This window comes from Crocodylus porosus, unplaced genomic scaffold (genome assembly GCF_001723895.1).
Source record: "Crocodylus porosus isolate Cpor-Errol unplaced genomic scaffold, CroPor_comp1, whole genome shotgun sequence".
Taxonomy (NCBI): domain Eukaryota; kingdom Metazoa; phylum Chordata; order Crocodylia; family Crocodylidae; genus Crocodylus; species Crocodylus porosus.
In genome coordinates, this window is record NW_017728921.1 from 16,632,283 (window position 1) to 16,646,683 (window position 14,401).

A 14,401-nucleotide genomic window follows, 5' to 3' on the forward strand; every position below is an offset into this window, starting at 1 on the left:
GCAATTCCGACACACTTCCTTCTCCCCAACTTCCCAGGCCACCATGCAGTGACTAGAACATTTTTTTTTTTAACCTTTTGATTCCCTGTACCTTTTAGGGGCTTCTTGGTTGTGGGAGGGAGGGAGTTTCAGCTGCCAACATTTTATTCTCTGAAACTGCCTGTGTGAAGATCAAGAGGCTTTTTCATAAAGCTCTCATTTTCAGTGCTGAGTGCATGTGTCATTTCTGGCTTTCTAGAGCTCAGACCTACCTGACGGGTCATTTCTCTAGCTGAGAGAGACACCAGTTACATCAGTGTCCTTTGCTGTTTTCTTCTTTCTCCTCCTCCCTTTTCACCCTACCTCTAATTTCTTTTTAAATCCAAGTTTTTATCCTCCCTCCCCCTTTCCTCCATTAGTTCTCTTCCTATATAAACTCTCTCATGCCTTATTTTCCAAGTAATCTTTTTCAGTTTGTTCCTTTTTGCATTCCTTCTTAATTATCATTTTCCTTACCCCTTCCCTATTTGCTCATCTTTGAGGATTCAGTGTCAAAGATAAACAGCTGTAATTCTCCATGACTTCAATGAGAGAGGGATTACAGAATGGTTTTCCAAGCAGTTTTGGTTCTCTGCCAGTCATTCCCTGTGTAAACATGTTAATGAGATTTTTGGATCTGGTGTACAACAACCAATATAGAAACTACAGCATGATGAAGTCCAACAACAAGGTGGTAATGGTGATAATTACAGTAGGGAAACTTCCTGCTTTTAAGCATAAATGCACTTGGGCTGCCAGCCTCTTTAGCTCAGTGTAAAATTGACCCTGGGGAACTGTAAAATTAAGACAACTTGGATATCTCTCTCCAGCACTGTCACACCATTCCAGTAGCTGTACTGTTCTAATCTCTGAAAATCTTCTGTGTGTGTGTGTGTGTGTATTCCCTCTAAAATGCCTTCCCCACCCCTCATCTAAAAAAAAAAACAAAACAAAACAAAAAAAAACTCCCTTTCCATTCCTTAATCTAGTGATGATTGATTGCTACAGGGAGTGGGCAGGAAAACTCTGGCCCCAGTCTGGGCTGGAAAATGCAGGATAGCAAGAAAAGATTCTTCACCACTGGAATTACTCAAAGGTAAATGATGTTGCTTGAAACCAGTATTCCATTATGACAACACATAAAATGAGAGAAATGGACTAAATTAATGTCCATTTCAGTGTCGGTGTAAAAAACACCTTGACGGTTAAAATGTTACCTGGTAAAGTCTGCTCTTTGTGAGGGTTTTTTGACGAGCCTTGTTCCCACTGCCCGCACCTGCACGTTCTACCATGTGCAGTAGAATCCACCACGTTCTGTTCTTCTCTCTCTCACTTTGCATGGAAAATGCTCCAGTACATGGAAGAGAATAGGATCCCCCTGAGGAGACTAAAGCAGAATGCAAAGAGGACTTTGAGATTTAATTACCTGCTTCATCAGTTACATTACTTTCATCTCTAATTTAGCTATTATTATTAAGGTGATGGTACTTTTGTGTTGTGAATGTTCCAAAATTTTCAGTCCATCACTTCCAGATACATGGAGTTATTGCAGCTTGCCTTGGTCATTCCTTCTAAACATGATGACCCTTCTACTTGCATACAAAGCAAATGCTTATTGGCTGTGACATAACTGCTAAAACTAGAAAATTGTAAGTTGTTTCTTTCTGTATTGCAACAGGAATTTTGTGTATCTATTCTATTCTGATCTTGAGGGTTTGTCCTACCTAGAAGCAATGGAACAAGTTGAGAAACAAGTTCTGTGGCCCGCTTGCTTAAATACATATCCAGTGAAGGTTCATGAAGGTTGCTTGGGTTGTGTGAGAATGTCAGAAAAGTGAGATGTGGAGAAAAAACTGGTGCTAAGGTTGACTTGGCATAAGAGAGAGCTGGCAGGAATAATGACCTCAGCAGAAGCTCAGCGTAAAGGACACTTTAGAATGGCAGGTCCTGGACATAAATTAATACCATATATTAATATGACACGGCATTGGATCCCTGATGTGGGGAAGAAATATGCAACAGGGCATATGAGACCTATGTCAGAGGAGTGTAATCGCCATGTAGAGAGCTGCCATATGGACAACTATTATTCCACCTCCAGAGTTGTCAAAGGGATTCTGTATCACCCCGTTTTGTTCAGTTCATATTTCTATATTGCACTAAGGGGAGATTGTGAAACAAACATGGACTAAAATGGACACGCCAACTTAGAGGACACCTAATTCTATATCACTTGCATCAGATTCTGTTAGCACTGACTTACAGTATTCCACGGCGTGGCTGAGTTGTTCAACTGATGCACAACCTGATAACAGCTGAACCCTTGAAAGACTGACATATGATGCAGATGACAGAGTGGGAAGTACTTCAAAGAACTCACTAAGTCTATAATATCATGTTCCACTGAGGGCATTTGCCTTGCTGTGTGCTATGCAGTATGTTAACATGTTCACCATAACTCTTCACTGCTTCTAGTTCTCTGAATAGCCATGGTCACACCCAGTTCCTTCTGCCATCCAGATCTGATGATCGGTTACTGGGTTTTGAGTTGTGCACATTGATTTATATATTTACAGCTTCTAAAACTCCTGAGTATACTTGTTTTTTGTGGTAATTAGAGCCTTAAAAAAAAAAAAAAAAAATGTGGGTTGTTCATAGTACGGCGGTCTATCTCTTTTGCTGATTGTTGTAGATTCCAGGGTCAGTTTTTATTGTCCTAGATGCAATTTAGTTCCAGTAGCAGTAAAACAGGTTGATTCTCTCTACTCCTTGTTGCAGTCACTTCCATGGGGGTTGGCTTTGGTATTCTCACTTCTCGTATTCTCGATTCCCTGGTCTCTTCCATTGTAATCCATGTCTATGAGAACTCTTACTGCTGAATGAATGTCAGTGGAGTTTTTTTTTTCCCCTGTTTTATGAAGGATTTCTTGATTGCCTCCTGCCATGCACACTTGACAGCACTAGCTGATCACATCATCAAACATGTTCTCTTTCTTCTCCTGATCACCTGTTGGAAGTACACCAAGTTAAATTAGTTTTTCCCCTAATGCACAGTACAACCTCTTGATGTCCCCAGTATCCTTTGAGGGGATTTAATCTGTGGCTAAGATTAGTTTAAAAGACCTCCTCCTTTTCATTTGTAATCTATTGCCTATAAGTTTTTTATTTAACAGCTGTCTAGCAAAGTTATGTCATTCCCTTCTCTGATGTTTCATTCTTCCTTTACCAGAGGCCAGTTAAGCACAGGAGATGTTGTTAAAATGGCTGCTTTCATTGCTGAGAGTTGAAAAGAAAAGTTCTTCTTGTACTCCAATATGATCCAATTTTTCTCAAACTTATTTGCACCTACTAAATCGGTCATTGTAACAGACAGAGACCACTATGAATTAACAAACCACTTTAATTGGTGGTTGTTTTTTTAAATCCTGGGGAGTGAATTATTACCATGCTTTATTTTTCAAAAATATGTAAAATAAGAGCTCAAAGTTTTAACAGACACAATATTTCTGTTGTTCTGCTTATTCCCATGTAGCAGAGAACAGATTTGGCCCCGTGTCAGTCTCCATCAAAAAAGTAGGGACAGTGGCTGCCAGTACACATATTTGGGTGGGGGGGTTAGTTAGAAGAGTTCCCAGCCAGCTGCTCTAATTTAAAACAGCTCACTATCACATTCATTAAGCCCTTGCATTTCAAAATGGACAGGGGGCACTTTAACTAAACCTTACACTTTAGTTAAAGTGTTCTTGCAGCCATTTTGAAAAGTGGGGTGGGCTTAAGAGGTGTGATGATGAGGCTACACTGGCACATTTTGATGAGAATGTGGAACAGATCCAATTGATCAAGTCTGCTGTGACAGGTTCCAATTGGAACGTGTCAGAGCATGTCTATAGACACCCAGAAATACTTGCCTACCTTTCATGGTGAATTGATTAATGCTTCACATTTCTTTTGATTATGGCTTGTGCAGAATAACACTTCTATTCAAGTAACTAATTGAAATCACTGGGACAAATGGTATAAGTACTTAATAATTAAGAGTTGCAAAATTGAGTCATTGCTGTTTCTAAAATATTTTGAAGTGTTACACAACTTTTATGTTGTAGTATTAAATTTCCTTTGACAATATGTCTAGTGTTTCTTTTTCTTTTGGATTGCCTGTTTAACAAATTGAAGCTGCTGGACATTTCAATTTCCAGGTCTTCCCTTTTTTTCTATTTTTTTAAAGTACAGTGTTTTTAGTTTCTTAGGTTTCTGTTAAGAGTTTGGCTTGTCAGTCTTTCCTAGGATGAGATGCTTCTGCTCTTTAAGTCTTTTTAATCTGCCTTTGTGCATATTACCACATCTAGTTGCCACCTTCAGCAGCTGGAAGGCATGTGTTTAAGGTGCTAGTCATACTATCCTTTTTTTTCCCTCTTCAGTTAGCATTTGTCGGTTTTTGTAAATGACTGAAGTTGTGTGTTTAATTCCGATTAACACATTTAATTAACATGATAATGCTGGTGTTTCAATACCTGACAGTGCAAGGAAATCAAGTGACATAATGCACAGCACAAACAAATCAAATGAGAGAGTACTCAGCACAAAGAGCATGGGTTTATTACTTACAGTTCCACTGTTTTTTAAACTTCTGTACATCAGTGAAATGGAGGTGGGGGGAATCTATTTTTTTCCATTGTATACATGACAAATAGCAAAGTAACTTGTGATATTTGTAGAAAAATACTCACAGGAATTGTATAATCTATATGTGTACAATGTGTGGTGTATGTATCTAATGTATTCCCTGCATAAAGAGAGACAGTGAGAGAGAATATTAACTATGATGAAGTCATGAACTCAGGCGCCCGCTATAGGCATCTGCAAACACTGGTTACCCTGGCAACAAGTGGAAAGAGGTTGGAGAGGAAAGCTGGAGTAGTTGTTGCATTGAATTGTTTTCAGCTTGTTTCTTCCTCACTAAAGCAGGGAGATGTTGAAAGGTATGATGTGCCTCTTTCTATTATGTATATTATGTTATGCATATTAGAGAGTTGTTGGGAAGGGGAGGGGAGCTAATTTTTTTTATATTCGGCTCCATTTTGCTCAAATAGAGATGAACTTTTCAGTCTAAATATTAACATTTTTTTGCATTGCAAATCTATTTTCCTTTTGTGCTTAACGTCTGTGAGTTACACTTTAGGTTTTGAGTGCTAAATAAATCTTTAAAGTACCCTGTCCCATCTTCTGCCTGGAGATGAGCAGCTGGTGCATCTCATTAATGTCTTCAGAAACTGACTTTATTTTTCAGCAAGGTTTGTGATGCTAACATTTGAAAATGTATGAGACTGATATGAGTGCTATGCAATATAGAAAGATGTGGCTGTCCAAGACTAAAAGATGAGCTTCTGACCACATTCAGAATGTGCTGTGCCTGTTTCCTTGTGCTGTTGGGCTGATGCAGAATTTTGTGGCTTATGAGTTAGTACGGTTTTTGCCTCCCTGGGGAAAGTTTTTATTAACAGAACTAGGACATGATGGTCATCTAGACTGTAATTCCACAAACACGACATATCAGGATATTTCCTTCTGAAATCTACTTTTTTGACAAATAGTATAAAATTTAACTTTGTATGAATGTGTGGCTCTCTGTTTATCCTGTCTTGCTTTTTCTGTCTGTGTAAAGAAAAAAGATTTAAAGACTTAAGTACTTTATATTAAATAAAATATCAGCTAGTACAAGTTCAGGTAGGGAAATTGATAAGATAAATTTATGACTAACCCTGGATGTGCTGGGACCACAGGGTAACTTTAAGAGAAAATTTTAACCTTTTTTTCATAAACCCAGTTTTTGAACTGAAAAAAGCATGTGGATCTCAAATGACCATAGCATAAAAATCGCAGGCAGATTAAGAGTTTGAGCTAATCCGGGGCAGAATTCAATCACTACACACTTAACGCCTCTGGGAGTAGAATTACTGATTGATTAACCTGACCATGCCTCTTCATTTTGATAGGCAGGGGCTTTCGGTACAATTTTACATTAACAAATACTGTTTCCAGAAGCATAGGAATAAAAATTCAGAAGTATGTCTTCTCACCTGTTTTCCTTTAAAAGTGAAAGAACCTGACGCATCTAATTTTCATTCAAATAAAAACTGCATTGTTCTATGAAATGAATCTGCAAGACTAATAAAATCAAAAGCAAAGAAAGCAGTGATGTGTGTGGATCTGCTGATTACTGAAGATAAAACGTAGCAGCTGTACATCAAGCTTGCAGCATTAGGCTAGGCTTTGATTGCTTAGAAGAACCAATCAATGGGGTCACATGATATAACGTACTCAGAATCAAAACGGAGCAAATCAGTTCAAGCAGTGATGCACCTTATAATCACACCAAAAAACATCAGTGTAAAAGGTATACTTATTTTATCATTAAGCAATAATTCAAATCATAAGTCTTAATGTAAATGAATGGTAAACTTTAAATTGGTTACTGAAATATTTAAGCCCCTACTATGGCTCAGCAACCAACCACTTTCAAACTCTTCCTAGGGTGCAATTTAATATAGATTACAGGATTTACAGCTTGCTTGTTTAGAGGGAATCCAGTTAAGAAGTTTTAGTAATTTATATTTCTCTAACGTGTAGCATCATAATTGCATAGGGCTGGAAGGGACCCCAGGAGATCAAGCCCTTGCCTAAAATAAGAAGATCCTTTATCTAAGCCATTCAAGTCGAGCATCTTTCTAATATGCACTTAAACTTGTAATTATGGAAATTCCCCAACCTTTCTCTAGTAATTTGTTTGTTCCAGTGTGTAGCCACCATCATAGATGAGATTTTAGGAAGAACTTTATGAATCTCCCTTGTTGCCATTTAAGATCATTACTACTTGTGTCCGCTGTAGATGCAGACAATATCAAATCATGGGTCTATACATAACAACTCTTTGTCTAAAGACTTTTTTCGAATCCCTACGCCATCCCCCCCGCCACTTTAGTCTTCTCTTTCCCATGCTTAAATATTCCTAGCTCTTCCAGCCTTTTCTCGTGTGGTGTTTTCTAGGCCTCCAAATCACTTTTCTTGTTTTCGCCCTGGATTCTCTCCAACTCTTTCCTCATATTCCTTGAAGTGCTTTGTCCAAGACTGGACACAAATCCATGTGAGGCCTTACAGTGTTGGACAAGAGGAAAAGAATGCTGGACCATTTGTTCCTTTTAATAGAGTTGTCAAGTTGTTCATCCATAACACATACTGTTTTCAAAATTCTGGTGGAAAAGCAGAAATCAGACAGTGAGATATCTGTATGACAAATCATCAAGTCTTGATTGTATCAGGTGCAGATGGAAAAATGTTTTTCATCATTTCAAGAGAAGTCATTTTTTTAGGTTGGGAGAAATTGTGATAAATATTCTTTTTTTAGGAAGTTGGTCAGATAATCAAGATAACACTTGCAGTAAGCTTTATTATTAAATAGTGAATCGAAAAAAGATTACAGTTGTTTCAGGCCTGTTTCAGCCTACACTTTCCAGAACATCTTTGGGATCATTAGGATTTTTTTTTTGTCAGTAAAAATTTGTACCTCGGATACAACTTGCAGCTCTGTGTGGAAGGCAACTGTTTAATAGAGCATTTAATAAAATATTTTTCTAACGGAAAGTGAACTAAGAAAGAGTGTACAAACACAGCATGAAGATCTGAGTTGTAAACATTTAAACTCGTATGTCAGAATGCGGAAATTTCAGAATTTAAAAAATGCATTAGCAAACTTATGTAGGCTTGCCACTGAAGGCTGAACACACTTTTGTCTCAGAGTTAGTTACGCCAAACCAAATTTGCTGTTGTTTCTTGGTGCTCACTTTTAAAGACCATTTGTAATACAGTACATACCTATATAGAAATTTCTGTTATTTGCCCATAATCCAAATGCTGATATCTTGGATCAGAACTGTAGTTCTGTACAGTACCAATAAATTTATTCTTGTTTGGCATTGTGTGATGGTGCTTATGAAGACTGTACCTGCTTCCACATATCTGGAAGTTCATGGTCAATTGCATACGTTCAGACATTTATACTTGGCATATCCTTGTGACTTTTTACATCATTAATTAAAAAAAAGAAAAGAAATAGATTTTGTGTCAGAATGTTTTATCCAATTTCATAAAATGCTTCAAGGAAATTAGAGTTTAGGTTGATGCCACCAGGCATTGAAATGACTTTAAATTGCCTGTTTTTTATTTCAGTTAGTTACATTTCAGTTTAAATGCATAGGTAGGTCAATGATGTAAATGCCCATCAGTTGTGAGAAATACATAAAAGAAATGAGTTGCAAAATGGATCAAAATGTCTCTAATCTGTGACTTGGGTTTTTTTTCCTTTTTGTTAATGAAGAGGAAGAAGAGCTGGAAGGGCTTGGATTTCAGCAGCAAGAGTCTCGACTTTGCCAACAAATGAAAATGGCTACAGTTGCTCCATCATCTGAACCTGCTTGCTGGCAAGCAGAATCCGTGACCAGCACAAGTTCAGGACATGTCTGTACCCAGGGTAAGAATGCTTCATGATCCTCTAGAAGCTCAAAAAAAATCTATGTACAAGTTTCAGTGCTGAAACTGTTAGTTTAATGGGCAACACATTCATCTGTAGGCACTGTGCTGTAGTATGTGATATTTTTTTTCCCAGCTTTCTCTCTGCCTTTTAGTCAATTGTTCCAGAGTTTACAAGCATTCATGGCAGTATCTCAGCTTCCTGGAGAAGTGCCTCATAGTCCCTCAATAATAATTCTGTTTGGTATATGACTCGCATACTAAATATCCATAGCAGCATAGCCAAACAAAAAAAACACTGTAGTACCTGGCTCTTGCTCTGTGTAGTTTTTGCTCTTTTAAAGATTTACTTTTAAAAAAAAAAAAAAAAAAAAAGTTTACCGAGGTCAACTAAGGTCTGCAGCATTCCTTCTTCAGAGCAGTTATAAGTGCGCACTTAGGCCTTCCACTAATAGGGGATTCTTTCTTTGTCCCAGATATATTTGAAAACAAAATGAGTAACTTGTTAGCATTTTTTTTCCATGGCTCTACTTAAGCATATTGCTGGAGTTAACTAGGTGGTAAAAATGTTTTCACTAAGCTTCAGAGAGGACACTTTTATATGGTAAACAAGAAGATCCTGAGTTTTAACAGTTAATGCCTTGAAAAAAAGAGTTTTGGAAGAAATGTAAAGCCTTGGTTGCAGGGCTTAAACCGATTGTTAGCTACTGTGGATTGGAGTAAGGTGTCATCTTGTTTTGTATTTGTATGTTACTTAGCCCACAAGGCCCTTTATCCAGGGCTTCTAGGTGTTGCAACAGTACAAATAAAGCTGAAGCCTACCTAGGACTTAAATTACCTTGCATCTACCTACTGCAGTATTTTTGACATGTTTCTGTGAAGTGGTTCACCAACTTGGAAATATGGCAATATGCCTTAATAGGACCTGGCGTGTGACCCAGAATGTCAGTTTTTGTGTTCTGTTGTATTAAGAGCACATAGGTTTCAGCCCAGCCTCTTAGAAGTGTCTAAAACTGTAAGCATTAAGCTTGAAGAGAAGATGGAAACATCCCTCTTTGTTGTCGTCTTAGAAAGGCTGGCAGGGTGCAGCTACTTTATATAACTTGATTTTTTTGGCAGGGGGGCAGGGCATTAGTTATGGTTCTATACAGTGACAGCTAGAGATGACTTCTTGTACAGTTCAGTATTGCAGAATTATTATTTACTTGTATTGTGCTTAGTCCTAATTATGGATCAGGCCCTCATTGTGCTACGTCCTGTTCAAACATAGAACAAAAATGCCATCCATTTCTTAAAAAGCTTACAATTTAAGTATAAGACCAAGAAACAGCAGATGGACCGCCAGGCATTGGAGTACACAGAGACTATGGAATAGAATGGTCAGCTTGATCAGCAGTGCTGGAAACCTGTTGGATATTTTTTGTAGGCATCAAGAAACAGTTTTAAGGAAGGATTTGAAAGAAGATAATAAGAGCTACCTGCAAGTGACAATGCGGAAGAAAGTTCAGGGTTTGTTAGATAGATAGTTAAACCTGTGAATAACAGAGTTTGGTATTGTGGGTTGACTGAAAATGGGAGTCAGCACCTTGACAGTGAATAAGGTATAACCTGTTGGGTAGAGAGAAGATGTGAAGAGGCTGGAACATGAAGGCACGTATATTATATTCTCAGTAATAGTGAAGGTGGAACCAGTAGACAATTACAAAGAAGGGTGACCAGGTCAAAACTATAGGCTAAGAAATTAATTGTTGCAGCAGCATTCCACAGGTATATCCGAGACAAGATTGCACTGTCAAATGACCTATTTGCCATAGAAAGTTGGAGCTGTTGGCCTCCTGGAAATGTCACTACTTGCTTGCTCTCCTACCACTCTCCCCTTGTTACTTCTGTTTCTGAGCCTTGATAAGAAAATTGGTGTATTTAGCAAAAGGATCTTTTCAGCAAGCCGTATACCAAATTACTGTGGTTTCCTACCCTGTGGTATATGTAAACTTGGATAATCCCTAAAATTTTATTCCTGATCCTTTTTCCCTCAGCCTCCAGTTCCAAGCTGGAACTCAGCTCCAGTTCACAGTCCTTGGGAAGCCAGCAGAACAAGGCAGACAGCACCCGAGTAAAAACCCGCATTCTGCCCAACATGCCAAAGCTTTTCATTCCTTCATCCATTACCAAATTTCCACCTGAGATCACTGTCACTCCACCAACTCCCACCCTCCTTTCTCCAAAGGGCAGCATCTCTGAAGAAACCAAACAAAAATTAAAGGTAATTTTAGAACTAAATTTTTTAAAGTGTTGATGTTTAACTTAATTTTCTGTTAAAGGAGGCAGAACTTATGTTACTGGAACAATGACTTCAGACCTCAGCTCATGACAGGATATAAAATCCTAGGTTCCCTTATAAGAATTGCACAAAAAGAAGTTGGTTGGGAGTGAGCATACAGCTGTCACAGTCCTGGTGCCTTGAGGAGTTTGTAGTTTTTGCAGGACTACTAAGATTCCTGGAAAGCAACAGAACAAAATAGTCATAGGGGGAATAGAACATCTCTTCTGAACCATCTTGCTCTAGAGCAGGGCTTCCCAAAGTTTTTATGCCACAGCCCAGCAAACTGCAGCCCAGCAGTCATAGCCAACCGTGGCCAGAATTTCTGGCTAGAAAACAGGTAAGAATAACGCCATCCCCCAGGTGGTGGGGTGGGTCAAACCCTGCACTACCATGGCCCTGCCGAAGGAGCCACAGCTGGCAGCCAACCATACTGCAGACAGTTAGCCAACCCGCCATGGCCCTGGGATTGAGAACCCCTGCTGTAGAGTAATAAGTGCTGGCTATAGGGAAGCTTAGTGAAAGGTATAATGGAACACAAATTTGCATGAATGTTATACAAATAAGAGGACTTCTGAATGCTGAGGACCAGATAGTTGATTTTGAACCCTCTGATCAGTTTTTCCTAAATATTCAGCAATCTCTCTCTCTCTCTCTCTCTCTCTCTCTCTCTCTTTTTGTGGCGGGGGTGATCAGTCCGCTATTTTGTCTGCTCAGTCTGCAGCAAATGTAAAGAAGGAAAGCCTTTGTCAGCCAGCTTTGGAGATCTTAGAGACCTCAAGTCAAGAGTCTTCACTGGAGAGTGACACTGATGAAGATGATGACTATATGGACATATGAATGAATTGTGGTCATCGCCAGCGCCAACCATATAAGCAGCCTTCTTGTTGCCAGCATTACTGCCATCTTACTGTTGGCATAACGTTCCTTTTAATTTTCATCAGCATTGTATCCTTCACCTCCATTATCTTCATTGCCACCACCGCCTCCGGTATTGCCTTCAAAATCCTCACCATTCTTTTTATCATGGTGCTTGACAGAAAGAATGATTGATTTCCAGCCAGTAAGCTCATCTGGACCACATTGTCACCCTTAAACTCCAGAAAACAGCAGTGTTGTAAGCTGCAACTTGCCTCTCTACTTCTACTTCTCCAAACCATGTCCTTGGGAGCCAACACAGTGGCTCTTCCACAGGGACTTTCACTTTTCTCTAGCTGTCTTTGTAGCATTTTCCCCTTGTTAATTTTTCCTCCAGGGAATTTGAAATCTGGTCTCTAGATGTATGTCATGAGCTATCCACTGCTCAACATTTCTACCACTTCCAGTTAAAGTGAGTGGATTGGGAGGAAGTTGCTGAGCCAGCAGAAGTTTATCATGGCATCAAGAATTTTCTATGCCTTCTGGAGGGAAAGTGGATGAATGTTTCAGCTTTCTGGCCCAATCACAGGACATCCAAACTTGGCTGTGACAGCTAACCAGGAAATCAGGTTTCTAGTGTGGGCAGTTTGGCCTCCATCATGTGCTCATTTCACTCTTGTTAAGCCTGACAAAAGATAATTTACCAGATTGTTGGCTTGAACAGAAGATAAACTTTCCAGCAATGTCTTATGGCCTCTTCTCTAATGCCTTGGACAAGCATTTTGGGCAGAGAGTTAAATGACATTTTTATGGTGGTGTTGGGGGATGTTACGGATTTCAGTACCATTTCAGTAATGTCTGTTTTTTACAGAATGACACAAAAAGGTGTTTTTTATCTATCTGCAGAGGGATTGCTCACAGTTATTTATATGGGAAAATAATGGTAACAAACAGCAACTTTTTCTACTGAATGTTAACTTTGTAAAATAATGAATGCAAACATGCAAAAAAAAGCTGCATATATAAAATGCATAGAGCTTGCGATGTTGAATTTCTCTGTTTTGGGGGGAGGTGTTTTTTGTCCAGTGCAAAGCTTTGAATAAACTTTTTTTTTTTTAATAAAGTTGAAACATACTAACTGTTGCCTCTGTTAAGTGCTGGCTTAAAAGGGTTGCATGTCTCTCCATCCTACTACTTCTAGAAAAGGCAATGAAGATGCAAGGCAAAAACAAACAAACCTTCATCTTGTTTCTAAAAGAATTAGCAGAAATCCAGGCTTGTTTTCTCATCTCCTCAAAAACTGAGTCATTTCAGACAGTGTTGTCAAACATGCAGTCTCAGAGACCTCTGCTTTGCCAGCTGTCTTGAACTTCCTTCACGCCTTCTCTGTAAGTTAATCTTTGAACACCAGTGAGTAATATCAGGGAAAGTTCAGGCTACCATGATGGCCAAGATTTGTGGAAAGAATTTTAACTATATAAAGCAGAAATATGTACAGTACAAAAGCAATCACTTTTTCTCTGTAGGAGGAAGAGGGTTTTTTGTTCCTGAACATGGTTCCTGAACAGAGATGGGCCCATGACGAAAAGTGAAATGCAAATATCACTTTTTTATATCAGTTCAAATGCAAGCATTGTCTTGGGCCCATTTTGCTACTCCGACTGTTTGCTGTTGAACTTAAAAGTTGAACAGAGTACAGCCAGGAAGCTGGTAGATTTGTTCGTTACTACCAAGGGCTGATGGAACCTGGTCCAGATCACAGAAGTAGAAAAATGACTGAAAGGATTTTACACAGGAAGACTGGTCAGGATAAGACCAGAAATGTGTGAACAAGTGTTCTGTGTTGTCTTGCTCACTAATTTGGCCCCCATTTTCATTAACCTAATGTACAGTATGCTATGTTTTCTAGCCCTTAAATGTGATGGGATGGCTTTTATTTATTTATTTTAATATATTGTGGTTTGTATGCATTTTTTGATGGTAGTGCAGATCACCTAAGAAGAACAAGAAACATTTTATCACAACAAATGGAAAATGGTGAATAAAATGGACTTCAGGGGCAAACTTCCATAGATGATGCAAGTCTGTCCAGTATTCATTCATGCAAATAGAGCAAGCTACATAGGCCTTTGGCCAATATACATTCTAAAAGTTACAGATAAGCTGAGGTAAAAAAGCTGTGAATTCTTGGGCCCGTGCATCTGCCATGTGCCTAGCAATATTGCAGAAAGACCAAGATATTTGATTTTTTTTTTCTGTGTTCATTCTATTCCTTATGATTATATATTTCATATCTTTAGTAAAATCAGTTTCTCTCTCTTTGTCTTAAGTTCTGGGATATGATTTTTCTTGCATAAATTAAAGGTTGACCTACCTTTTTAAATTATTTTAATTTGGCATTGACAAAATATTATTTACCTTCTATTTTGCTGCTGGATTCCTGATGAGGAGTAGTAGTTATTTATGGCATTCTTCCAGCATTTTCTAAAATGTCTGAATTGTGCTCCCATTCCTCAACTAAGATAGCAGTTTAATTTTTGTACACATAACAGGATGCAACAGAGAGAGGCTTTTTTAGTCAGTAAAGTAAGTTGAACATTGCAGGTCTGTTTTTTCAGTGAAAGCTTTGTGTCTAGAGTGCTATGTAATATATGCATTTATCCTGCATGGAAAGCTCTGGGG

At 38.6% G+C, this 14,401-nt stretch overlaps 1 protein-coding gene across 8 annotated transcripts in view; it reads left to right on the forward strand.

Annotated features, from left to right (window-relative positions):
• The window catches only part of CABIN1 (calcineurin binding protein 1), a 202,353-nt gene extending 189,480 nt beyond the window's left edge, over positions 1–12,873 (forward strand). For all 8 annotated transcript variants that reach the window (XM_019539123.1, XM_019539126.1, XM_019539124.1 and 5 more), the window contains exons 35-37: positions 8,390–8,542; positions 10,578–10,804; positions 11,558–12,873. In XM_019539123.1, the coding sequence (XP_019394668.1) occupies positions 8,390–8,542; positions 10,578–10,804; positions 11,558–11,701 (524 nt within the window). In that variant the 3' untranslated portion in view covers positions 11,702–12,873. The remainder of the gene's footprint in view (positions 1–8,389; positions 8,543–10,577; positions 10,805–11,557) is intronic.
• Positions 12,874–14,401: the final 1,528 nt, after the last annotated feature.